The sequence below is a fragment of the Martes martes genome (assembly GCF_963455335.1).
Source record: "Martes martes genome assembly, chromosome: 2".
NCBI classification, from domain to species: domain Eukaryota; kingdom Metazoa; phylum Chordata; class Mammalia; order Carnivora; family Mustelidae; genus Martes; species Martes martes.
In genome coordinates this window covers 15,923,678-15,950,530 of record NC_137889.1, presented here as the reverse complement: position 1 = coordinate 15,950,530, position 26,853 = coordinate 15,923,678, and the positions used below count along the sequence as shown (strand labels likewise).

The window sequence follows — 26,853 nt, the reverse complement described above, 5'->3', positions numbered from 1 at the left end:
CTCTTTGCTTTGTGCAAAGCATTCCTGTGCCTTCTAAGCATTTCATTTTTTTTTTTAAATGACTCATTTATGGAGAGCTGTGGCAACACACCAGACACTGGACTAAGTCCTTACATTTCCACACCTGATTCTCACGAGCTTTAGGAGGTGGGTTTTATTAATGTCCACATTTTGCTCACAAGAAAGTTGAGGCCCAGGGAGGTGACAGGACTGCCCCAATCTGTCTGACTCCAGATCCACAGGTCAACCAGTAGCTTCCACAACCTCTGTTTTCTGATATAACTTGACTCTTGAACCTTTCTGGCACCGTTCTTAAAATATGACACCTTCCCATGATTCAAAATCATATTCTCTGTCTGAGTACAGAGGACTTGCAACTATAGATAGCTTTTATTTTTTTTTCTTTTGGCACTGAGTTCATTTTATTTTTAATTTGGCCACTTTAAGGAGGAACATGCCTTCTCCACCCCACCATGGTCCCACCATTCCTTCTTATCTGACGCCTGGTCCGATCTGCACATTCTAGGTACATTCCTAGCCCACGGTAGTCACCTGAGTTGGCTAGGCCTGCCTGCCACCACCAATACACCTTTTCCACTGCCGACACTCATCTTTCATGAGTCTCCTTGCTCCTTAATTTCTCAAGGAACCTAACCTAGAGTTAGTGATCTCTTTCATCAACAGCTTCCCCTTAGCATTCTGGGTTGAATCCATTTGGACCAAGATGTTCAATGCTACTCTGAATAATAATGCTGTCTCTTAGAAAATTAACTGTCTTGGAGTTTAAGTGCTGTCCCTTTCATTTGTAGAAACCGGGCAGCAACAAACTGGTGTTTCTAGCTCCTCCCCCCCTCACAGTTCAACAGTTGGAAAAAAGTAAAAGGGAACATATACCAACAAAAGTTCATGTGCCTTGGCCTAGAGTCAAAGACCTTAACCTTACATGTCCTGAAAGGATGGAGACACAAAACAACTAAGATGATTTTCTGCAGTCATCTGTCTGTCTGCCACCAAATTCAGTAGGAAAAAAATTTACTCTTGTTTTAAGTTAAATTTTCCTACTCAAAGTAATCCAGATTAATAACATATTTCCTCTCCCCTCTTCAGGTTCTTGTTCCTACTCTTACCACATTCTCCTCAGAGAAACATGTCTAATGTGGTTTTCTCTCCTGATATCTCTGAGAGAGAATTTCATTAATGAGGAGATCAAAGTGAAAAACTAGTCTAAGACATGATTTATATCTTTATGGCAAGATATTTCCAAGCTTTGTGTAGGTAGCCTGTAAAGCTGATTTTTTTTTTTTTTAGTTTTGTCTCTAGCAATTTCAGTGTGGTATGACTCACCAAGTGTTATTTCATCTGTTACACACACATATATTAAGACTCAAAATTGTGAACATATCAGGAGATAGTGAGAGAAGTTCAAAAAATGAAATAGTTCTACACTCTCTTGGGAGAACCAATAAATGGATAAAAACCATTCTTATACACAATGCTATACAACCAAATTGATCATATTACCCATGACAACGATGGTTTTAGACAGAACAGGCTTTAGTACTTGCCATGTAGCAACTCCAAAAGGATACACACAGGGAAGTCAATCCAGTAAGGGTTGCAGCCATTGGATTTTCCTTTTAATTTTGAAGGCAAAAAATTCCTTTGAGCACATAACTCAAATCCTCTGGCATGATTTATATTACTTAACAAAATTCTCACTTAGCATAAATAAAACTGAAGAGACTCATGTTATATGGAAAACTCTTCAGTGAAACTGCATTATTATGAGACATTTCATGGATGCTGCCCTCACCCAAAATAGCTTTATACTGAATTGCATTTAGACCTCTAGCAAGATTCTAACATTTTAAATTATAATTATTGTAGTTTCATAACATTATAGTCTTACTTCACAATAATACAGTTTTACTTTATTATAAAAATTTACTAATACCATGGATATATTCCTTCTAGAACATTTTAAGTTCTGGCTAACTTGAAGGTTTCTGTCAGTTAATTCTAGAGATTTTAAAACTGTATACAGTAAAAGAGTATCACTTTTAGTGAGTGTGCTTAAACAACAACAACAACAACAATCTTATTAAATAAGAATAGAATAAGGAAATCTGTCTTTTTACCCAGGGTGGGAATTTCTTAACTTGTTAGATTAAGACATTCTTTCCAGTATCCACGAACCCCTTTAGTTTATGCAGAATTTTATGTATGTATGAATTTGTGTATTTTTCCTAAGAGAAGAATCAGTCGTTTTCATCAGAATTTTTTAAGGTAGCTGTGACTAAGAGAAAGAGATATATTTGATTTTTTTTTCAAAGTATTCAATTAAAAGTCTGAGAAAAAGAATTATGACTTTTTATGAGATCGATACCCTCTATGACATCAACCGTTATTATAATGATGGTTGGCCAAGAATACCAAATAGTACCATTTAAACCTTTACTAGGCAAGATTTCTAAGTTTACACAGTTTTCTTTAATTCATTCCCCATCCTTGCATTAATGCCCTAGAATACTTCTGGCTATCTGTCTTAACAACTGGCACCACATCAAACACTCAAAAAAACCACCTCTCTTCCCAGGGTGGGGTAAGGGAGAGTCGAGAAAAAAAATTTGCATCAGAGTTTCCTTTAGTCATGATGAGGCTGATGCTTATCATCATATTTGACTGTGTGGGTAGACATCACAGCGGTATGCAGGGAGAGTTAGATAGTAATGAGCCTTCCACTCTCTTCCTTTCACGGACAACCCCTCTACCATGTTTAGCCTCTTAGGTTACATAGCCTTGGAGGTATTAAACATTTGTTTCTCCAGTTTCTTTCTCCTTTACCTAAGACTTAAAACCAACAGCAGCTCTAACCAACGGGGGGTACCTTCTAACCATCATCAGGGGCTGGTGTCTGTGTCTACTTCATTTTCACACCCAGGTACCTCCAACTGCACTGCTCGGATATTTTAAAGCTCAATTCTCTTAGTATCTTAGAGTGAAATCAAAAAAAGAGATTCACTGAGTGGAAAGGAAACAAAATTCCCTTTCCACTTAATCACTTTTAGTTCATGATTCTTTAGGTCTGTAAGTCAGGGGAAAAAAAGTGAGACGACCTGTTTTATTATATTTGGGGGATAATTTCCAGGGTGGGGGAGGCAGTCAGGAGACATCTGCTGTAAGATTTTTCTATTAAAGGGAAACGAATTCTCCGACCAATAGACAACCTGATACTAGTTTGCTGTCACAGGTACCAAACACAAAACTTCTGAGGGAAAAATTCCATGATGCCAACACTCTCAAAGCTCCCACGCGACATTACAGTGCAGTGCTGTGTGAAAACTGGTCTTATTTCCAAAAACACTTGGCGGATTCATTTTCTTCCTGTTTCCATGCTTGTTCTGTGCTGTGTACTGGCTGGTACACAGCACTGGCTAATCCTCTGAGTGGATTCCTTAAAGGTCTTGCAAATACAGCTGATGAGAAAGCTGAATAAAGCCTTCTCTGCCACATTGCAAAAAGAGAAGTTTTTATTAATGGGTAATGTATATCTCTTTTATTCTTTCCTCAAACTCAGCCTGGAAACCAGAACTTAGCTGCCCATGTGCTGGAGGTAAATGCTTCACAGACACCCAGACAAACCACAGCAGAAGCCTCTCCTTCACGCCTTCCTTCTGTGGTGCTTTCTAACTGAATCACTTCTTACCTGACAGTGGCTCCAGCTAAGGTCACTGATGCGGCCACCACCTGCTGATTTGGGGCTTCACACCTGCACAGACTTCCCTCCATCCCCCCACCCACGTGACACTCTCATATTGCTTTTCGTACACCCCTTCTCCTTGCTCCTGTCCTCCTGACCCATAGCCATACCTCAGGCTCTTTCACTACAGACTGGTCCTTCTCCTCCAGTGAGTCCTCCCCTGCCATCCTAGATGAGCTCAGGTAGCTGACTCTTGATACCTCTAACCATTCTGGAACCTTCTCCAAACATGGGTCAGAGGTCAGCCATGACAGATGCTGCCATGCGTTAAATTATTCCTCCTTCCTTTGCCTCCATCACTTACTGAACAGATCTCCATGGGCCAAACAAAGGACTGGTTGATTTCTTGTCTGTCATCTCATTTTGCTGCTGGGCATTTTTACTCACACAGATGTAAATTAAATCTAAACCAACTCCATATAGTCCGTCCATCCAGAAAATCCTTTACAGTCATCCTCACAAGCCTACTTGGAGATGGAAAAGTCAACTCTATTCTCCTCACTCATTTTAGAGTCATTTATATTTACAGTGTTGTTCTAGCTACTGACATGTACAGTGATTTGCCTTGATAAAATTTTTTTATTTCAAAAAAAGTAATTATTTCAGAAATTTAGATAAGTATATATATTATGATGATTAGATTATAGGGAAAGTCTAAAATTTTTCAAGATTTTAACCCAGTAATAAATCCTGGTAGATAATAGTTTGCCTCTGAGATTCATACAAATGTGTCCTGTGTAAATAGTTCATATAGCCTTGTTGCTCACATACATAATTCCTGACCGCATGGCGCTAATTCTTGCTTCTCTCTCATTAACAACTACATCTTTTGAACCTCTGGTTCATTACAGGGATGAATGATGTAAATACTGTTTGTCTACACTGCAGAAATTTAGTCCTCTGATTTTTTGGAATTCCTTTTCCTGGGCCATTCTGACATAGAAATGTGTGAATTCATTTATGGTTTTATATAGCAATAATTTATTTTCCACTCAGAGCAATATAGAAATATTTCCTATACATATGACATCCTTTAAATATGTCTTTATGACAAGCTGTCCCTAAGAAATGATTCATGAATGACTAAAATGCTTTCAAATTTTAAGGTACAGATTTTCAATCATATATAATGTATAGATAATGGCCTCATTTTGAAAGGTACACAACGCTGGGCCAAAAAAAAAAAAAAGGAATTTTTTTCTAAAATTGATTTCATAATGCAGTTCAAAATAAGCACTGTTATAAACAAAATTTTAGTTGTGGTACATAGTATTCTATGTTGTGTCAAGATCATAAACCTGAAAATTTCATGCAGCGAGAAATACTGTAAGCCACATGTTTTTCAAGATTGCAATTACAGAAGACAAAAGATACCTTATAGTATCTTTCTTAAATACTTAACAATACTTTAGATGGGGTTTCATATTCATTCAATGGCTGCATGTAAAACTTGGCCTTGAAAAGTTCCAGTTGGTGACTGGGCTACAAAAAAACAAAAACAAAAAACAGACAAACAAAAACCTTAAAAACTCACTTTCCAGGTCACACCCCACCAGTCACTGCAGCCAGGGAGCTCAGCAGGCTGGGCCTCTCCTCATCTTCTCCTGTGTTTTCAATAGTTCTTCACTTTTAAAACTTTAAAGAACGGTAGGGCCTTAGACCAAAGATACAGAACAGTGATAATATATTAATTTGTATACTAACTGATTCAATTTGGTATTTTTAAGACTCTTCAGGAGCTCGAAATGCATACATATAGTCTTGTGGGCACAATCAAAGCTAACTGTAACTGAACTTGGTTTCAAGTTACAATTGAAATTGTACCTCCGTTCCCCAAGAGATGATTTTCCTAATAATTATTTCAGTCTAACAATAAAGTATTTTCTAAAATTCTAAGGGTATTATTTAATTAGTAAACTCCTAGCTGGTTTAACAGGATGAAAGCCTAAGTGTATTTGCAGTATTTATTGATTTTTTTTAACCCATAATCAATGTTACTGACACCATCCAAGCAGGATTCAAGGCAATTTTCCTACGTTTAGTAACAAAGTAACATGATGGTTTTTCACAAGAATTTTCACAAGAATCTTCCTGCTTTTAACACTCGCTGTAACACCTTATAACAATAGGATTGGGATTATATTTACAAAACAACCAAACTGATTCGGGCGAGGTGGCAAAAATATTCTCAAGGAATCCATCAAAGTTACAGACAGCTCTGAAGCGTTTGGGGTAGGTCAGTGCCTCCCATCGTTTGAATGTCCAGGGCTCTTCAGGGAGTAGACCTATAAGACACGGTGGCTTCTGATGAGAGAGTGGTTTCTGGAACAGCTTAGAGAAGTACGTAATCAGTAAGCACCATCATTACAATGGAATGTTGACTGTGGATGTGGTACGGCTACGAAACAGTGAAATTAGATTAACTCTTGGTCCTTTCAAACCATCTGCTTTAAAGTGAAAAATCATGGAAACATGCAATTAATTGACTACCTCCATTTCAGGCCTGTATTTTAGAAGTTGAAACTGTTTAAAAATAAGTAGAAAAAGTTCACAAATGGTGGTTTTTTACCTAGGGGCATATGTGTGTTTGCGTGTATTCAGCTGTAAGGTATTTTAACCAAACGCTCTCACTAATGTTTCGTCTCATTCGCATGCATTATGTGATCTCCACCATGCCGTGTGCTGTGTTGTGGATAGACAGGCATCCTTAACAGTGGTGAGCTCAACTTCTGAACTCGGTTGATCCAATTCAAACACAATATATATCTGTTGAATGTCTACAACATTATTAGCCCAGGTTGAACGCATGGAAGCATATATATGACTCTCCCACAAGTATCTTGAGATATCCCGGGGGACATAGAATACTCAGAGATTAAAGCAATCAAAACGGTAAATTATTAAGAAACCAAAAAGAGGCCTATGAAGTGCTAAATGAGTTTGGAACAGGGAGAAGCCAGTGGCTTAGCAGAAAAGCTTGATTCTTCTAGAATAGATTACTTCATTAGACATAAGCCCAAACAGTTGTGTTCCTTATGTTATTTCCCTTGCCTAGAAACATCCATTCACTAGAGGATAGCCCTAAGTCTGAGAACCAGCACCCTTCCTCCTGTCCAAGAAGATTCCTTTCAAATCCCTCACACAGAGCAGAGTAACAATGTTCTGACCACTCTCAGGACCATAAAAGCCAAATCACCCCCTACGTGTATTTTACATTGACTCCCACAGATGCTTTTAGCATCTCTTGTTGGTAGAGGGGCACGCCCACTGGCCAGCTGCTTCTGTTCTTCCTAATTACCTCCTGTGCCCTCTGACACATAAGACAGTGATTTGAGAAATAAAGGAAGATAGAGAGGACATTGAAAAAATCTCTAGACATCAGTTTTCAAAGTAAATAAAGTTTGACAGCTGACTACTGTCATAAGAGTGAAGTATCTTATTGTCATCTAAAGGGATGATGTTAACAGCGGACTGTGTGCTATAACAGGATGTCTTTGCTCTTTTCTCAGAGCCAGATAACAGTGAATGGAAACTCTGGAGGTGCTGTGAGTCCAATGAGTTACTATCAAAGGCCGTTTTCCCCTTCTGCTTACTCTCTCCCAGGCTCGCTCAATTCAAGCATTATCATGCAGCATGGCCGCTCACTGGGTGAGTCACTTGATAGCCCTGATTTCCATGACAACTTCAACACAACAAGTACAAACCACATGGGAAGATACCAGAACAACTTTTCAAAAAGGGAGCAAGAGACATTCAACACTCCACTATTTAATGACCCTATCCTAGGGGAGGAATCAAGAGCAGAGGATTCAACACCAGAGGACATAGGCGTCCAGGGATTCCAAGACGATGGCTGCATCTCCCTCTGAGGCTATTAAGTGTTCGGGGTTTGGGGTAGAAAGAAAAAGGGGGCCACTTAGGCAGGAGAGTTCACACGACCAGAACATTTGCGTAGCGCATGTCCACGGATGGCAAATCCCATCTATGTTCAAGACAGCCTGTTCTTTTGTGAAAAAGCTTTCATTGCAGAAAATGGTCTTGGTATTTGTAGAGAACTGTTGAACAGTTAAAACAGTCTAACAAGGGGACAAGCTGCCTCATCAAACAGTAAACAGTAAACCACTGCCTCACAGAGTAGTAAACGGCTCCTCGAACTGAGACCAGAAGACCATCAGTCAGGGGCAGGTGTTCCTTTCAATAATGATCCTTGAATTTTATAGAGAGTTCTTAATCCTTCGAAAAATTTAGAATTTGATGAAAGAGAGATGTCCTCCAGGAAAAAAAAAATGAGTATTTGTTCATAAAAAAGTTGTAAGTCTGTAGTTTCACGGGGCTTGGGACCTCTTTGAAGCCTCTGGGATAAGAACTTGCACTATATAATGACAAACATTTTTATGTGGCAAAATATATTAGAACTATTTAGAAAATAACAGAAGTATTTCTTAGTTTTTAAAAACATTAACCAAAAAACCCCACCCAAAACACTAAAAATCAAACCAAATCAAACCATCATCCAAATTCCAGCTGAGAAAGTTTCCATGATGTTGAGCGCCTGGAAAGGTTCCAGGCAGCAGGGAGGAAGGTGGTGGAAAGTGAGCCAGCTACACACCTCTCAGGAAATCAGGGCAGGACCAGTGCTCTGGGCACCACCAACCAGCGACAGAAAGAAAGTTGAACACAGGACTTTCACTCCCATTTTTTCATTAACAACAGCAGCCCCTCATCTTTCCCAACATTGTTTGGTGAAAGACGTGATGCCATCGACTTACTCAGGACCATTGCAGATCTCAGCTTCTGTGGTCCGCAAAACCTCTGTAACACTTAGGTGGAGCCCTGAGACTCATTAAAGAAAAATCTAAATATATTTGTGCCTTCTCTAATACTGCTCCTGGGGGTCATCTGTGAATCTTAGAATGATGTTCTTTTGAAGTGTAAGGAAGTAGAATGCTCTTGTGCCTAAATGTTTCTCTTAAACCATCAGTCCCTGGTGCAGTATTATGATGGGAGTCTCTTATACGTAGATTTTTTACAGAGCTATGCATTATCACACATCTATAGTAAAACTACAAGTTATTCTAGGCCCTAATGTTCTCCCAAATAATTTTTATCCATTTGACTCTCTGTCCTCATTATCTGTCTTAAAAAACACAACTTTGTCCCTTCCACCGTAAGAAACAAAAGATACAAATACTCGAATGCAGACAGGCTTTGATATTAGAACATATCAATGGGTAGAGTCACACACAAACCATACTACATGGAAAGAAATTCCCTTTATAAACACACTGGAAAAGATTCCCATCTGACAGTGCTGAGATAGGTCCTGAGGAGAGTGTAGAAATCTATTCTGCCTTAGAGAAACTTTATATTGAGTTGAGGCCAAAAAGATGACAAAAATGAGAGTGAGTGGACCTATAAAATACAAATGAAATAACAGGCTAAACTCGTATTATGTAAGCTATAAATTCATTGAATCTTGTGAGCCGTGTGTGAAGACAGAGTTAATACTGTTTGCTGGGGCTGGGATTTTGCACAAATGAGGTGCTCAAAAAGTATTTGTTGTTTATTTGAAATACCATCCTCAAGGTTCCCAACTCAAATCCTTTTGGGGATTAAGTGGGAAATCAGAGTCAAATACCACATGTGTCTTAATTTGGAGTTGCTTGGAAAAGACACTGGTTTTACGTACAATGGCAGGTGAGGCCATTCTTCATCAGAAATGGATCGAAAATGCTTTTCTGTTGCAATTCAATTGAACATAGCTGTAATAAGAGTGACAGCAGTTATAAATGTTATAATAGATTTTAGCTTATAGGCATCCTCACCGGACTTAACCCTATAATGATGAGTTAAATCTTTGTAAAATCTTACTTATGGAGTTTTATATAAATCTGTTACAAAAACACAGTCATATCTTTTGAGAGCGAGAGAGAGACAATCAATTAATGCTACTATGAAACATTAGAACTTTTCCATACCCACATAAAAAGAGACCTTTCTGAGTCCCGTATCAGACAACCTATGTCAAGAATCATTCTTGCTCACCAAAATTTTAAAATTTATTGTAAAGAAGCAGGAAGTCATATTATCATTTGTACAAAAGGAAGGGTAATGATGTTGATCTTCAGACATATCTGTGAACTAAGAGTCAGTGGACTATATAGTACTTAAAGTCCCCTCAGTTTCTTAGGAAAATATATGAAAAGTTAATAAACATGGCATGAAGATAGGAACAGGAGAAATCACATCTAATTTATAGGCCTAGGGCAATTTTTAAACTCAAGGGGCAAGAAGTGGGTTTTGGTATTTTAAAGTAAAAGCAAAGATATTATGGTCCTCATGGCTACTTAGCTGAACACCAATGCCAATAATTTAAATCATTTATTTAATCCATAAGCTTTCACATCTAAGTATATGTTCGGGGGTGAAGATTTCTTAATGTGATTTTTGTTTTTATTTTTACGAAATGGCTGCTGTATACTCGACAGTCCTCTCTTATTCTCAGGACATTTCAGCACTTTTCAGTACTAGCGGTCAGCAGTTTCACAAAAATAGCATGAACGTCTCAGTTTCTGCCTCCTCATCTATAAAACGGACCCCCTCCCCCCAACACAGTAGAAGGATAAGAGGACGTCGTGCAGGTGCTTTCTTAACACAATGGCTGCTCCACGGTCACAGGGTCTTCCAGCAAGTGCTAGTCGCCCCCCTCCCCCTTCATCAGAAAACGACGAGGACCTTGTTGTTACAGTTGGGCTGGGGTACCTACCTGCACGCTAGCAACAAACAGCTCGAATGTGAGGGAAACGGGCTCAAAGAGACAGTGATGGCAACAGATTCTGGGTTACAGTTGCCGTCCATGCACAAGAGGCACCATCAAGTCCTGATTCCTTGTGCGTGCGATACATTGTGTCTCCCCACACTGTCTCCGCAGACTCCGCAGAGTCGTATCCCCAGCACGCGCAGTCCCTGGACGGCACCATGGGCAGCTCCATCCCACTGTACAGGTCCTCGGAGGAGGAGAAGAGAGTGACGGTCATCAAAGCCCCGCACTACCCGGGGATCGGGCCGGTGGATGAATCCGGAATCCCCACAGCAATTAGAACGGTAGGAAACGCCCGGGTGCGCGTCGTTGCGGGGCTGGGTGCAGAGGCTACAAAGGGTGGATTGTCCACGGCTTGGTGCATTCCCCTGCTCTTACGTAATGAGGATGGCCCTCTGGGCCCTCTGAGTGCTCATGACTATTATGCTGTGTGTGGCTGAGAAAGAGAAAAAGATCTCGTGGATCGAAGCTGATCACACAATCTGTGTTTGTGCATTTTGATAGAAAATCATGAAAATTGTGATCGTGGGAACCTCCTCCCCAAAAAAGGAATATTTTGTTTTGGTTTTACCTTTTTCCAAGGAGTGTTAGGGCAATAGAGAGAAAAGAGAAGGAACGAGAAAATGTGAATTCTTTGGCTGCATTGAATTCCCACGTGCATTGCAAATAACCCAGCGATTTGTTTCTTGAAAGGGCTGTGTGTTCCCATCGGGAGATTGGGAGCTGTGAATTGGGCTCTGGGAGGTGAGATGATTGGAGTGAAGGGAGTTAATGTCATGGAAAGGAAAAACTGTGAAGAAAAATACACATCTGAGCGTCCCTCTTCAGCTGCGCCTGCTGCGAGCCCTCGGGGATGATAAGGGAAAGTGTTTGGATTTTTTTTTTTTTTTAAGTCTTTAAACTCTGCCAAAGCACTGCTCAGTGTGTCAGGGCAGCCCCTTCTGGCAAAGCTCAGCAGCGGCTGAGGCGGCTTGCTGACCAGTCTCCTTGCAGAGAAGGTTTGTGCTAGCCGCAGAAGGAAGACTCTGGGAGCCAGGATGAGAGCAGCCGCACCCCTGCAGGTGAATTGGGGGGCTGTGCGAGAAGGGGGCGCAGGCTGAATAGAAGTGCCTGCAACACCCACATACCTGGGGGCTCGGGTTGGGGGAGCGGTTGCCAAGAGCTTCTTCCCTGGAATGCAGATCCTGGGGGGCCAAAGACAATAGTGGATAGAGGAAAAGAATGGGAAAGGGATGGGGGGGGGGGAAAGCAGTGGTAAGCTTGCCTCTCTCATGTGGGAGTTGCGCATTCTAAGAGTTAAGAATTGATTAGTCCAAGCATCTGTATTAGAACCGAAAGCCAGAAAGTCAGTCTGTAGGGCAGTTGCTGGGGTTGTAGACTTGCTACACTCTGGGAACGCTGAATGTGGCTAATTATAAAGTCCTACAATCTATGTTGAGACTGATGATTGTCATATTTAAGTAACAGAAGAAGTTTGGGGATTGTCACTAACAGTACTGTGATGACTACATGTTTCTGGTGATGGCGTTTTGTCATTTGTTTGCCTTTGAAGATTTCTGACTCAAAATGGTTAAATTTGAAATTATTATTTTTTTAAATAATGGAGGGATCCAGTGTCAGACAGGAATGGTGTCACTGGTTTTGTTTCCTTGACCCTCCGGTCACAGTAGATACACATATTAGGAGATCCCTGGTTCTAATGTTGTTACAGATTTCTGTCTGAAAGGATTTCTGTCTGAGATCTCTGGGTGTGTCTTTAACATGATAAATGATATATAAGAAACAACGCAAAAAGCTGAACCATTTTTTTAATCCATAAGACATACTTTTCTTACATAGCAAGGACTTGCTTGTTAGTTTTCAAAAGAAAAAAAGAAAGCAGACATCATAGATGGTTAGTGAAAATCAAGGAGCATTAGAAGTCTATATTGTCTATCTACTTGCAAATCAAAAGCATGTTTAGATATGCATAAGCAAATACATGTACTAAACCTTTGATGTTAGTTTTTGTTCTATAAAGTAGAAAATAAAATATAAGCAGCCCAGAAGTTCCTTATAAGGAACCAGAATTTTTAGGTACAGCTGTGCTCTTATTTACGCTTTTAAAACTTTACAAAGAAGGTGCAGGTCTGTGAAGACTCTTATTCTTGGTCCCTACTTTTCAGCCTTGCTGAGCACATCCCCAAGTATAGCTGTGTTTATAAATGTTGAGTCAGGCCATCTCTGAGCCACAGCAGGCCAAGAATCTCCAAGGTTGTTTTTTCTTTCTCATCCGAGAGTAATGATGATCAGACTCAAATTGCTACACATGGAATTCTGCTCGGTGTATCCACCAAAGGCAGTCCTGTCTCAGTGTATCATGTTATGGTCTCATTTTAGACAACCAGCCTATACCAAGGAAACAGAATTTTTTAAAGTAAACTAGAAACTCTAGAAAGCCAAAAGTCAACAAATGTACCTTTGAGTGATTTGAATGAAGGCTCCCCAGTCTGCCCTCTCTCATGTGACCTGGGATGTCTGTGTTAGCCTTTTACTACCATTCTTAACCACAACAAAAATCGCTAGGGTTCAGGTCCCAGGAGGCTGTCTAATTAGAGCCGGCTAGTTAAGTGAAATACAAGATTCTTTTCTTCTAGTTCAAATATAACACCGTGTGAGCCCTTTCAAAGCTAGAGAGGGGCAAAAATAGAATAGAATCACTGTATACTCGTGTGTAGAAAATATGTGTCCTTTCCCTTTTTGGAAGTCTCTGCCTGATACATCAATGTAGAGCTCTGATACTTTGTAAGCTGTAGCAATGTAAAACGCAGATGTATTCTGCCAAGATTATAGAAAACAACCAAATAGTGAATTGCTAGTAGTTAACTGTCCATGTAAAATAACCCTGAAGGACATATATGAAAGTAAACATCCGTAAATTTGAGTAGACTTCTATTTACTTCATCTCAGCAGTAGCCATAACATGTCTATGACGTCATTTATAAAAGAAACTTCAAATGCTTAGAGTGCCTCTTTTAGAAAGGGACAGAGAGTTTTAGTATTGCCTTATACCAGTTTCCTATTCTTTGCCAACCAGTTGGGCACTTCCTGGCATCTCTGTGCTCACCATATAAAGCTAGCAGATGGCAGAACTGAGCTCCTGCCTGATCCATGCCCTCCAGCAAGTGAAGGGAAAAAAATCCTGTCTGTCAAGATGCATTGCCATATACAGTGATACAACTTACTTATTTGATTTCTTCGTTGCTATTGCTTGTGTCCAGGTATGGCTGGGAGACGTGTGTCCACGAAGTGATGTCTTATTATCTGTTGCTGAATACCTAAAGGAAATACAGCTTAATGAAAGAGAAGTTGATCTTTTAGGAACATGTCCCTTAAAGATACATGTTCAGTTACTGTATTTAAGCCAGCAAATAATAACTAGACGCCTGCCCCCCTCCCACCAGCTCCCGCCACTCGAATATAAGGTCAATCAACAGTGTCCTCACTTTTTCCATTGTATAAAAGAGCCTTGAATGAATAAAGGGGTGACTCCTAACAAAGTCAAGTAGCTCTTAATGTTAATCTATATTTATGGCGATTATCAGAACTATCTATTCTTAGAGACGAAAATGAATGTAAATATGGCACCCCCTCAATTTCCAGATGAAAAATGCAACTAGCACATTTCTGAGAAAAAAAAATAGGATATAAAATACAGGAATATTTCTGTGGCGGTCCTAACACAGAGGATTTTATATCAAGAGAATTGTCTCAAAAAGTCTGGTTTCTTTATTACCATTCACAGAATGATCGAGTTTCTTGCTGGAGTATGTCTGGATATATTGAGATAAAGATTTGGCTAAGCAAAATCTTTAATTATGATTATAAAGGTAGAGATCTACTTTCACAGGTGTATAATCAGGTAGGATTCCATCCAATTAACCTGGATTCATTCTTTCTTTTATCCTTAAATATGTAATGTTCCTTGAGCACAACCTATATTCTAGGCATTGTTCTAGGTCTTATTGTATATGCGGCTTCATTCTATTTCCATACAACCCTTTGATGTAGATATAATCTCATCTTAGAAGGGACAAAACTGAGGCCTAAAAACTTACCTGACTGCCCCAAATTCATATTGCTAGGAAGTATAAAATAATAATTACAGGAAGCGAGATTTGAATCTAGGTTGAGCCGACACTAATTTCTTCTTTCCACTACAGTCCACTGTTTCTATCATGCCCAAATCCTGGGCTGTGTAAGGAGCTTCTACTCTCAAGGAATTTACAATTTAGCTAGGCAAATGTTGCATACATTCTATTATCATGTTTGAAAAATTTCAAGATAATATCTACATCTTTTTTAGGTTTGCTGCAGAACTATATCATATTTTTATTTCTCTAAGCTTAAGCTGATCAGAATACAGTTTGAAAGTCAAAAATATCCCCTAGTTAATTCTAAAAATAATGTTTTGAACAGAACACTCACTGAAAGGTTTTTAAGGATAATGATAATTATCACCAAAAGGAGTTAAGCAAACCATTGCAACACCACAACTTTTATTCCGTGAATTTTATATAAATATGTTTGTGCAAATACCAACCATCTAGTGCTGGGCACAGTATGATTTGCAAAAAAATTAAAACCATAGCATATAATATGTCAATTCAGCCTCAACGCAAACAAGGGGTAACATATTTACAAACTGCAGCCATAACTGGTTACATTACTGGTACTACCGTCATGAAATAGATCTTTTCTTTTTAATCCCAGAACAGAGATCTGCTATGAGAAAAGATACAGTATAGAAAGAAGAACATTGAGGAACACTGTTGATTTGGAATCCGTTTTTTAACTCCTGGACATTCTCTTTTACAGACAGTTGACAGACCAAAGGACTGGTACAAGACAATGTTTAAGCAAATTCACATGGTGCACAAGCCAGGTATGTATGTTACTGTTTTCTGATCCGATCCTCCTGGCTGAGGGAGGTATATGTCTACTCCTGTAGAGTTCTCGTTCACACAGACTCTAACAGCCTAGCAACACCACGGCCCTCCCTCTTTCTCTTCTCTTCTCCTTCTGTCACCCTCCAATCACAGACACCTGTGCTCCTGCCTCACTCCTGAGCTGCCAAGAAGCCTCTCATTAGGTGACCCTTGGAGGGCTGCCTGGCGCTCTGCTCCCTCCCTCCTTCCCTGCCCACAATCTGGAGCGAGTTGTGGGGCCCGGTGGGTGCATGAACAGACTCATTGTCCCTCTCTGTCCGCACATGTCAGCTTCTTTTCGAGAGAGTGAGCAGAGGTGCGTGATTCGGAAGAGAAAGCTGCTTAAAGGAGAGGAAAAGGCATTGACCTCGTATGCTGGGGAGAGGGCTGCCCGAGCAAATAGGTCACAGATAAGCAGCGAGGGCAAACTTCAGAGCCAGCCACAAAACCATATTAGAAAAATTTTTATAATGGCATTATGGACTAGGCAAAAGACATTGATTTTTTAAAATATTTTATTTACTTACTTGTTTGACCGAGAGAGAATGAGAGAGAAAGAGAGCTCCCAAGCAGGGGGGAGGAGCAGAGGGAGAGGGAGAAGCAGACTCCTCATTGAGCAGGGAACCCGATGTGGGACTCGATCCCAGGACCCTGAGATCATGACCTGAGCTGAAGGCAGAGTCTTTTTTTTTTTTTTTTTTTAAGATTTATTTATTTATTTGACAGAGAGAGATCACAGGTAGGCAGAGAGGCAGGCAGAGAGAGAAGGAGGGGAAGCAGGCTCCCTGCTGAGCAGAGAGCCCGATGCGGGGCTGGATCCCAGGACCCTGAGACCATGACCTGAGCTGAAGGCAGAGGCATTAACCCACTGAGCCACCCAGGCGCCCCCGAAGGCAGAGTCTTAACCGATGTAGCCACCCAGGCACCAGGCACCCAATACACTGGTTTTCGACCAAATTTTTGTTTGTTTGTTTCTCTGAAGTTCTACTGTCTTGTTATGATATGGTGACCGAATCTGTATTACCGTAATATTTATGTTTCGTTTTCTAGATGATGACACAGACATGTATAATACTCCTTATACATATAATGCAGGTAGGACGGGTTTCCTTGCTGACGATGAATGCTGTGTGCGCGGCAATGCTTGGAAGCACCTCACACTCACTTTTTCACCCGTTTGAGCTGCATGTTTTCAGTTTGTGCAATCAAGAGGTTGCTGGTTTTCTTTTCTCAAAGCATGCATGACCCGAGGATCGATCTTTTCTCATGGAAATGAGAACTAATACTGTTTTCGCTCATTCATTCTCACTGTCATTTTATTCTGGGCCTCAGGAATGTTTAACCCAAGTCTGAAGGACAGCGTGAAAGAACACGCTGTCACTAGAGTACGAAGTCAGATAAAGATCTCCTTTTATCAGCAGCGAGCGTGATCACGATTGCGTAAGATCGTTCAAATACACTTCACAGAAAACAAGTCCAGCAAAGTATTCTGTGACTTTGTCCCTGCTTGTGCTCCCAAAATGCAAACATTCACTGAAGGGTTTGTTTAAAAATCCCACTCTGCGGGGCCACTTTCCTGATGTGGAGTTGCCAACAGTCCTGATGACACGACCGCAATTCTGGGTGTTTCTCCTTGCATTTGAGTGCATTGGTGTCGTGTGACACAGTTGCAGGCTGAAATGAAGGACACCCCCCCCCCCGCGGGAATATTTCCCTTTCCTCCTAAATGTCACATTAGGGGACCCCATGGAGGGCCTCCTGTCGCCGTTCAGCCCCAGGCTGGAGACTGTTGCAAAGCCTGGTTTTCCTTTCCTGAGATGGGGCTGCTCCCCTCTCCCCCAATGGCAGCAACCTCGCCTCCCCTAGAGGTCCCCTTGTCAGCCGCAGAACCGCACAAGATTCTCCCCTCCTTGATGCCTGAAGGCCAGCGCTCAAGCCCCTTAAATGTTAGGGATTCTACTGACTGGTCTCCAAGGACAAACAGAGAAGAAAAACCGGGCAGAACAAGGTTAGCAAACCGCAAGACCTCTGAGGTTTGGGTCCTCCCTCTTCCAGGTGACAGCAGGAAGCCCAGGGAAATGTTCCCCTCAACTTCTCTTCCTAGCCACAGTTTCTCTGGACTCACCTCCTGGGTTTAGTTTGTTAAAAACAAAGCAAAACAAAACAAATTCGGCCAAGTAAATTTTAGGTATTATTGGCTTTATTCAACGATTCACGAATCTGGCAGCATCCAATCTAGCAGATAGAAAGGAGCTCTGGGGAGCTGTACAAATGGAAAGACTTTTATAGGGCAGAAGGGAGCCAAACAAGGAAGCTATACTAGGCCAAAAAAAAAAAAAAAAAAAAAGTGGGAAGGTGATTGCAAGATTACTTTTCCTTTTGGGCATGGCAGGTGAGCTCACTGGTGCTGGTCAGGCAATTCCTGATCATCTGGTTTAAGATTCCATTTCTAGCAAAGCCAAAACTGTAATTAAGTGTCCATTTGGTGATGTGGGGCTCAGCATACAGAAGTGACTCCATTTAGGGCCTGTTTTGTTTTCTACAAGCTGTATAGTTGAAGTCTGATTGTAGAATCCAGGCAAAACAGTAAGTGCAGACATTGTCTTTTCTTCCTTCCTTCCTTTCTTTCTCTCTCTCTTTTTAAAGATTTATTTATTTATGGGGGGGGTACCAGCTGGAGGAGGGGCAAAGGGAGAGGGAGAGAGAGAAGCCTCCGGCAGACTCCCCGCTGAGCAGGGAGCCCAGTGGAGGGCTCCATCCCATGACCCTGAGATCATGACCTGAGCCAAAATCAAGAGCTGCACACCAACCAACTGAGCCACCCAGGCACCCCCAGACATTGTCTTTTCATCTGTCACCGCAATGTGTATGACCCCTCAGGAGAAGTCGATGAATGAAAATTGACCTGACTCAAAAGACGCAGGTGGCAGGAAATTCAGAATTTTTATACTGATTTTTACTACTGAAATTTTGTATCCTTTAGTAATTAGTAAATTGAACAGTAGTTACATATAACCTCACAGAGCGCTTAGAGATGGTTTTGCTATTTCTTTGGTAGACAAAACAATTGGAACGAGCCTTTCCGTTCTCTATAAACCCTGCGTCCCACTGTGCTCTGTCTAGTCGTTCCTGCCTATTTTTGTGGGGTTTTTTTCCCCTAAGCCATCTCTGCTGCCCACTTCCCCCACCCATGCACCCAAACCAATCCTCCCAGGCTCACTCTAGTGCCATGGGTTCCATAATATCTTCTCTGACCCATCTACCGTCTTTTAAAATCTTTAATTTTTAATATGTATTTTCCTCATTTGCCCTTTATCATGTTCCCAATTATCTTCTTTCTCTTTCTTTCTTTCTTTCTTTCTTTCTCTAACAGAGAGAGAGAGAGAGAGAGAGTGAGCACAAGCAGGGGGAGTGACAGGCACAGGGAGAAGTAGGCTCCCCACTGAGCAAGGAGCCTGATGAGGGACTCGATCCCCGGACCTTAGGATCATGACCTGAGCTGAAGGCAGACCCTTAAGCGGCTGAGCCACCCAGGCATCCCCCAATTATTTTCACAGTTCTAACCAAGCCTCATTTCCCCAGATCCACTACAAGCTTAAAGGGGATTTTTGTGTCTTTAAGCCTTGCTTAAGGCTTATACGCAGCACACGTACAACTTGCTCAATATTTTGTTCGATTGCAATTAACATGTCAAAGGTCATATGTAAATCAGAACTTTTAAAGTAATAGAAGATATTTGGAAATGGTTCTGGGAGCTATTTTTTAAACTTAACTATGTTATTAGTTTATATGAGCCAGGAGAAAATTTGCTTTGAGCACCTGTAAGTTGATTCCTAATACCCGTCTGAATTATTACTAATTTCAAAATGATTGTTGAAGATTCACCGTAATCATTGTGTACAGAATATATCAATAACAAATTAATATATTAATCATGCTTAATAAATTAATAATATTCATAAATCGATTAAGAAGTACTCCCCAATGCATGCATCATGGATATTTTTACTGATAACAATGTTGGTAAGATCACCGGATATTTTGTGGGGCGTAAGTAATTTAATGTGCTTTTAAAATGTTATCTGCTTCTGTTTGTTTTGTCGTGTTGTGTTTCACGATAGGCCTGTACAACTCACCCTACAGCGCTCAATCACATCCTGCGGCAAAGACCCAGACCTACAGACCCCTCTCCAAAAGCCACTCGGACAATGGCACTGATGTCTTTAAGGATGCCTCCTCCCCTGTCCCTCCCCCACATGTTCCTCCTCCGGTCCCACCACTTCGGCCAAGAGATCGATCTTCAACAGAAAAGTAAGGCATTTCCCCCCGAAGTGGCTTATATTCAGTTTAGTATAAAAGTAAGGCCATCTGGCAGGAGACTCTCGTAGGAGACTTGGTGCTTACGTTACCCAGATGCTAGGCGCAGAACCTCAGTCAGCGCATGCGCCCTGTTGACCTCCCCTGGTGCGACTGTGGCAAACAGAATCTTGATTCATAATCTCATAATCGCCTGGGTTTGAAGGCGATTGAGCACTGTCTTTTTGATCAATAAATGTATATAAGAAGACAAAAAAGTAGAACTAATTGCCACCTACTTCCTTTGACATTGCATGTCAGAGACTCTGGGGTTAATTTTCATTTTCCTCAGATTTGAAATATTAGGTCTATTAATAATTTACAGTTTCCCCTCTGGTACACAACAGTCTCTTTTTGAAAGCAGGCAAGGTTAGTCATAAATAATTAATAAGGCAGTAGTTAGTGTCTATTTGTGACTCATTTCTACCAGCTTTTCAAGATGATACTAATTTTTATTGCCCCACTAAATTTTTTATAGGAACTATTCACACAAAAATAAAAATTTATAAACACACTTTCACTGTGTAATTTTTATTAAGATTACGACTAATCTACTTATAGGTAACCTTTGTTGAGAGCTCACTGTGAGCCGAGCACTATGCTAAGTACTTTCCCTCTATTATGTCATTTAATTCTGAGAATGACCCAATACGTTCTATTTTAAACCCATTTTAGAGAGAAGAAACTGTGGTTTAGAGAATTAAAGTAAATTTCTCAGCTCCTACAGCTCATATGTCCAAGCCAGGATTCAAACTTAGCTCTGACTAAAGCCCATGCGATCCTGGCAATTAATGACAATCTAAGAATCATTCAACATTAATACTAATTATTAAGCATCCACCTGTCCTATTCATGCCATAAATATTATATTTATCCCACTGTACCCTTAAGAGTAACTGACGAGTATAGAGGATACAAGATACCATGAAACAGACACACATCACGTGTGAAGAGGTCCTCACTTTAATCTCCTCATGATAAACTGTATGTTTATAAGTGTGATGCCCTAAATTTGAGAAATAATTATCTAGACACAAAACGACATCCCTGCTATTATAAAAGAACCAAAATTAACTCAAATTTAAATGTATTATTTGTCCTATGCTTAGTAGAAATAAATTTCTCATTAAGAAATATGATAATCTCTTAAAATTTTCTAGCTGGCTTCCATATACATTGTTTCAATAGAAGCCTTCTTTCGCCCCAGCTACCTAGAAAAGCTTTACTTTCAAAGTTTTTCGTTGACCTCCTTTTGAAGGATATTAGTTCAGGAAAAAGAGCTGCTTCCAAGGTCTCTTATGCAAGAGGGTGGCTGTCTGACTCGGGTTTTTCGAGGGTAACACCAAAGGAGGCTCTCCCCGGCCACACAGCTTGCTTCTAGGGACGACAGCCCAAGTGACACTTTTGTACTTTTCCCAAACTGTGACGCCACTTGCAGGATAAGTAAGATCAAGCATGGCGTGTGCATTACTCCTTGTCACTTTGGATCAAGGATGCCAGGTCACAGAGCGGTGAGCTAAACTCACATAACTCAATGGACCATAACCGCCATTTACTCTGACATGAATATACACAGCTGTGATTTGTACACCATCCCCAGGGTTTCCAAGGAGAGCACTGGCTGCGTGCATTTCTGTATACCCCTGTGTGAGTTACTGAGCCAGCAGGATCGTGCATGAAAAAAAAAAAGAGGGAAATATAATATGAAATAAAAGAATGGCTTTCCTTAAATCGTTTATATAAAAAACATATACATGTAGTGTTTTTTGCAGATTAACTTTCTATACTGAGATACTTTTTAAAAACCTATGCTAAGATTCACTTTGTAAACAAATAGCAAGTGGTTTTATAGTACTGCTTGAAGCATCCAGAATTATTTTTATATAATTGTTGTTTATTTCTAGGCATGACTGGGATCCTCCAGATAGAAAAGTGGACACAAGAAAATTTCGTTCTGAGCCAAGGAGTATTTTTGAATATGAACCTGGGAAGTCATCCATTCTCCAGCATGAAAGACCAGTAAGCACTTGCACTAAACAGAATGCCGGCTCTCTAGGTTTCTGGGTTCCCAAGCAGACTTGAAGTTTGTATCATTTAGCAATGTTTGTCGCAGAAGTAATTTATGGATTTGGCAGTGTTTAGAAATCAAGTTGATTTTGTATCGTGATTCGTGCCTCTTGTCTGAGAATTAGAGATATGCTCTCTAATATATTATCCCTACCAACCAAACAGGGGACCCATTTTCATGGAGCTATAGCTGTGCCTCATCACAGCCCTGAGCTTAATTTTTTTTAAATTCATAAATGCAATACTTAATTGCTAGTCTACATTGCTAATGAGAAAAATCACTCATTAGTGTCTCTGATACAAATGGGCCCACAAAGTCCCATCCCTTCCACATCGGTTGCTTAATGTTTCTTTGAATTAAGGGGAAATTTCCCAAATGCCTTTCTTTTAAAAAACAAGTTGTTTTAATTGATTCTTATTAAATCTCTCTCAGGTTACCAAGCCTCAAGCTTCCTGATTGTCCATCTAATGGATCAAGATTCTATTTAACTTGGCAGAGGTTTTTCCTAGTTATTTCATCCATGCAAACAAAAAGATACATTAACTTGAAAATAACCACTTGGTTCTTCCAAGTGCAATGTAACAAATAGGGTTATTCTTTGGCCCTCTTGGTTTTTATTTTCCCAGTCCCCCTTTCTGAGTCCTCTGCCTTTCCCTTCTCCACCGTGCCCTCAGGATCTCTTTGAAACTGTAATTCCTTTGCCTCTCTCTCAAAACCTGCTTCTAGAGGTCCATTTATAATTTACACTCCTCACTGTCTTACAAGAATTTTGGGTGCTGTCAGTGAAGAGGAAAAAGAGTTTTCTTTGTTCACTCCTTTAAGAGTATCCAAGAAGCATATTATTACATATAATGCAAGCCCAGCCCTGAAATTTGATTGGAAACCTTTGCCTTACCACACCCAACATGAGCGCCCTTGATTTCGTTTTGGAAACCCTGTATTTATGGTTATGTTCTTGAGAAACATGTTCAAAAACCTTATAATCACACAATTCAAACATAATGTTTATGTAAGCCTCCTTTGCCTTTCTTCAAATAACTCTTATCTTTTAGAGTAGCAGAACTTCACCAGAAAAACTGAAAGAAAAAAAAAAAAGGAACATCACTAGTTTGAAGGCTGAGTGCAAACTTTGAACTCGTTTACCAGCTTGTACGATTGCATATCATGCTTTGAAATTTCTAGTCTGAGAATTGAGTGAACCATGACGTTACCATTGCAAAAAAACTGAAAGTAGCAAATAATTCTGCAAAATAATGAGCCTCCGATTTAAATGTAAATAACAAAATGATCATTGATGATCTTCCTGACAATTTATAAGAACGCTGTGATTGTACTGAACGCTTTCGTAGCTGTGGTCTCGGGAAACAGGATGGGTTTTAGAAGCTCCCTCACCAGGATATTTCCATTATTGAGTCATTCGGTAGCATTTACTGAGCACCAACTCTGTGCCTGATGTTGTATTCGGTGCTGGGACACAGTAGTGACCAAGACACGGTCTCCACCCTGAGGAGCTCTGAATCTTTCATTCGATGAGTATGCAAAGCTAGACTTGTATTCTAAGAAGGAGAGAAAGCTCTGGGAGCATGGCATTGCTGGAGATTTGGGTATGGCCAGGGCTCTGCAGCCACAGGCAAAAAGAAGTGGAAGGAACCAAGAAACCTGGAAAGAAATGAGAATGGGTGTCATATGGAGAAACAGAAAGAACCAACATTTTTATTCCTCCTAAACAATTTTGCAGGGGGCCAGCGGTATGTGAAAAGATTTGGGCTGGTCATCTATGTCATTTTGGCCTGGCTTTTTCTATTCTAGGAACAGGCTATCGTCTTTTTTTTCTTGTCACCCTGAATTCATTCTCATTGCCTCCCTAAAGCAGAAAAAAAAAAAAGACAAAAGTCTAACTGCACGGTGATATCGCAGAGACTGCTGCGGTTTCCTTAAGATTCGGGAGCATCTTTAATCCACACGGTGTAGGAGATGAAGAGCAGATTTGCTAAATGATCGTGATATAGTAGCAAATGAACAAAACTTCAGGATTTCAGTGGAATGCGCTCTCCTGTCTTTTTACTCCCAGATGGTTTGTGAGCATTCCTTTGCTCTTTTACTATTTAGTTTTCGTAAATTATACAAAACCTCTCGGTAATTTTCTGTTGCTCTTTTGACTGCCTAGATGACCCCATCATCTGCCTAGTCTCTCCAAGTGTCACCCTGGCCTCCCCCTGCTCTCCCAAAGTTCTCAAAGTCCTCCCCCTGCCCCTCCTCTCTGCTGGCCACAGTGTGTCCATTGCCTGCATGACAGGGACAGCCACCCAGTTTTCCTCCCTGATGCTCCTCAAGTATCCTGAGAGCAAAACCCAAATTTCTTCATGTAATTTCCAAAAAACCTTGTGATCTGGCCCCCACTGACCTCTCCAGCCTCATGTCTCTTCCTGCCCTTCCTGCCAACTCGCCGTAAGCCAGCTAGACAGACAGCCTTCAATGCCTGCCTTCTGGACTTTTGTATAGGCCCGTTCCTCTGCCAGGAAAGCTCTCTCTCCGTCCCATCTCACCTGTGGCCTTGTCTCTTTTTTCTCCAGGGCACCACGGCTGACACCTGGGGTCGGGGATGGGAAGTAAAACTCCCTTACTGTGTGCCTGTAGCAATGGGCATTTCCTCCTTACACCCTGAATTCTAATGGCCCGTTGACTTGTCTGTGTCCCTCATTAGATGTTAAGCACCTTGAAGGCAGGGACCGTGTCTAGTGCACCCATTGTATCCCCAGCACCCAGCACAATGCCTGGCACATGGTAGGTGTTCAGTGAATAGCCATCGAACTAATAACTGAATGAATGAATATAGGTTTTACCCTTGCAGTTTGTGGGTAAAACTGGTGAGGGTTGATCCCTGTTCTGTGGCTCATCTGTAAAGTCTATACTTTCCTAGCAACAAACGGCAACCTGGGTGTCCATCAAAGTACACAAAGGGGATTTGACACACGGCTATTAGTAACTGTGGTTCACCAATCCCCTGATTCCCTGAAATACACAGTGGGCAGAGAGGACCATACCGCTTGAATAAAAGTCCTCCCCCAGACTCTGGCCAAAGGGATCCCCTTCTTCCTTAGGAACCAATGGAATAAGTGTTCCTGGTTTTAGCAGGAAAGTAAAGGTCAGTGCCGTTTCTTTAAGGCTGTAGATGTTCATTTGACTGTAAATTTGAAAACATTGATTAAAGGGGCCTAATCTTTGATCTACAAAAGTACTTCACAATTACCAGGGATTTATCTTTAATGGACTTGAACCACATGTAGTCCGTGAAGCAATCACACAAACTCTCTGCTGGGATTATATTAATAAAAAGTTTACATCCCATCTGGATTGGATATATTTATAGGTGAGCCAAAATTAAATTACATTAAATGAAATCAAATCAAATTAAGCACATATTCAGGATCTCTCTGCCTGTGGTAAAGGAAGACATTACCTTCCTTTACAGTAACTAAGTCAGCGCATACTGATAAAAGTGGAGAGAAATAATCACCGAAAACAGAGCTGAAATGCAATTTAAACCCCCAGTGAACTTACACTTCCTTATCAATGATGATCGTCAAAGCTTAACGTATAAAAATTCGGGGCGTTTCATCTGGTGGTTTGAATCCAGCTGACAATACGTGTATCACTTACTGCGGAACCAGAATAAATATAAAACATAGTGGTGAATACCATTAAAGCTTTAAAATCTAATGAGCATAAATTTTTAAGAACTAAGTTATGTGAACACTTCTTTTTGTTTGGAACCACATATAGAAATTACATGCCTACAATGAGAATATGGAGAAGAGTAGAATTTCTGTGACCTCAAAAGCAACTGAATGCTTTGAAATTGTAGAAAACATAAAACCTTTAAGAACGGCTCACCCTTGGTTGTCTTTAAAAAAGAATCCGTCCGATTTATAGTTTTAGATGTTCTTATCGCTTCCTCTTGCCCTGAAACACATTTGTTTTCAGCACAGATTTGCTAGGTTTTTCAAAGTAAGAAGAGAACAAAAAAGATTGGAAAAATGCGCAACAGTGTATCTGCTTTTTTTGTTGTTTTTATGAGCAGTTAGAGTAACACATGATCAGGCTTCCTAAGTTTCCCAGTGTTCACGTTGGTGTCAAACAACTCAAAGGAACTTTCAAGTTTTGCATGGGAAGTGTTGATTTAGTGAGATTCTGAGTATGTATATATGTCTGTGGGCGGACCACGTGTCTATCTACCACTGACTTTTGTGAGGTTTCTGTGTACCTTAGCAGGGATCTAGATTGCTACGTAATACGTATCATCGTTGCATAACCAAAGCGATTCAATAGGTCAACCACAGTGAAAAGAAAATTCTAGTTCTGCCGCTTGCATCTCTCTACCATAAAAGCTATACTCAAATGTATGCCTCTCATTAAGTTCCAACATTATAGATAATTATCAGTGATCATTGTTTGGGGCATTCTCTCTAATTTCTGTGGGCATGGATTCTAGATGACACTAGAATCTGAGACTATACATTAAATTTTTAACCTAAAAAATCATAATTAAAAACTGTCATTCAAAGTTATGGTGCAAGATGGTGGATAGTCTTCCTTTTCCACATTCTATCATAGAAATATACTTCTATACATCAGGATTTTGTATATCTGTTTGTTATGTATTTTCTTAAGGTGAAAGTCAAAGTGAAGTTGTAACCACTGATAAATATACTTATTTTTTTAGTAAATTTGCTGCCCTCTGCTGTTCAAAATATTTTTTAAACAAATCTGTTTACTCTAAGAGAAATTTCTATCTCCCTTTAGCAAAACAAAACGCTAAATGTGAAACGAGATTCATAAAATCAAGAATTGGTAATATTATTAAGTTTATAATATTAAAAGC

General features: G+C 40.4%; 1 protein-coding gene across 6 annotated transcripts in view; it reads left to right on the top strand.

Annotated features, from left to right (window-relative positions):
- The window catches only part of SORBS2 (sorbin and SH3 domain containing 2), a 208,057-nt gene that overhangs the window by 130,820 nt on the left and 50,384 nt on the right, over nt 1-26,853 (top strand). For all 6 annotated transcript variants that reach the window (XM_080796663.1, XM_080796668.1, XM_080796665.1 and 3 more), the window contains 6 exons: nt 7,270-7,408; nt 10,692-10,864; nt 15,438-15,504; nt 16,598-16,642; nt 19,669-19,858; nt 21,808-21,922. In XM_080796663.1, coding sequence (XP_080652789.1) covers nt 7,270-7,408; nt 10,692-10,864; nt 15,438-15,504; nt 16,598-16,642; nt 19,669-19,858; nt 21,808-21,922 — 729 coding nt within the window. The remainder of the gene's footprint in view (nt 1-7,269; nt 7,409-10,691; nt 10,865-15,437; nt 15,505-16,597; nt 16,643-19,668; nt 19,859-21,807; nt 21,923-26,853) is intronic.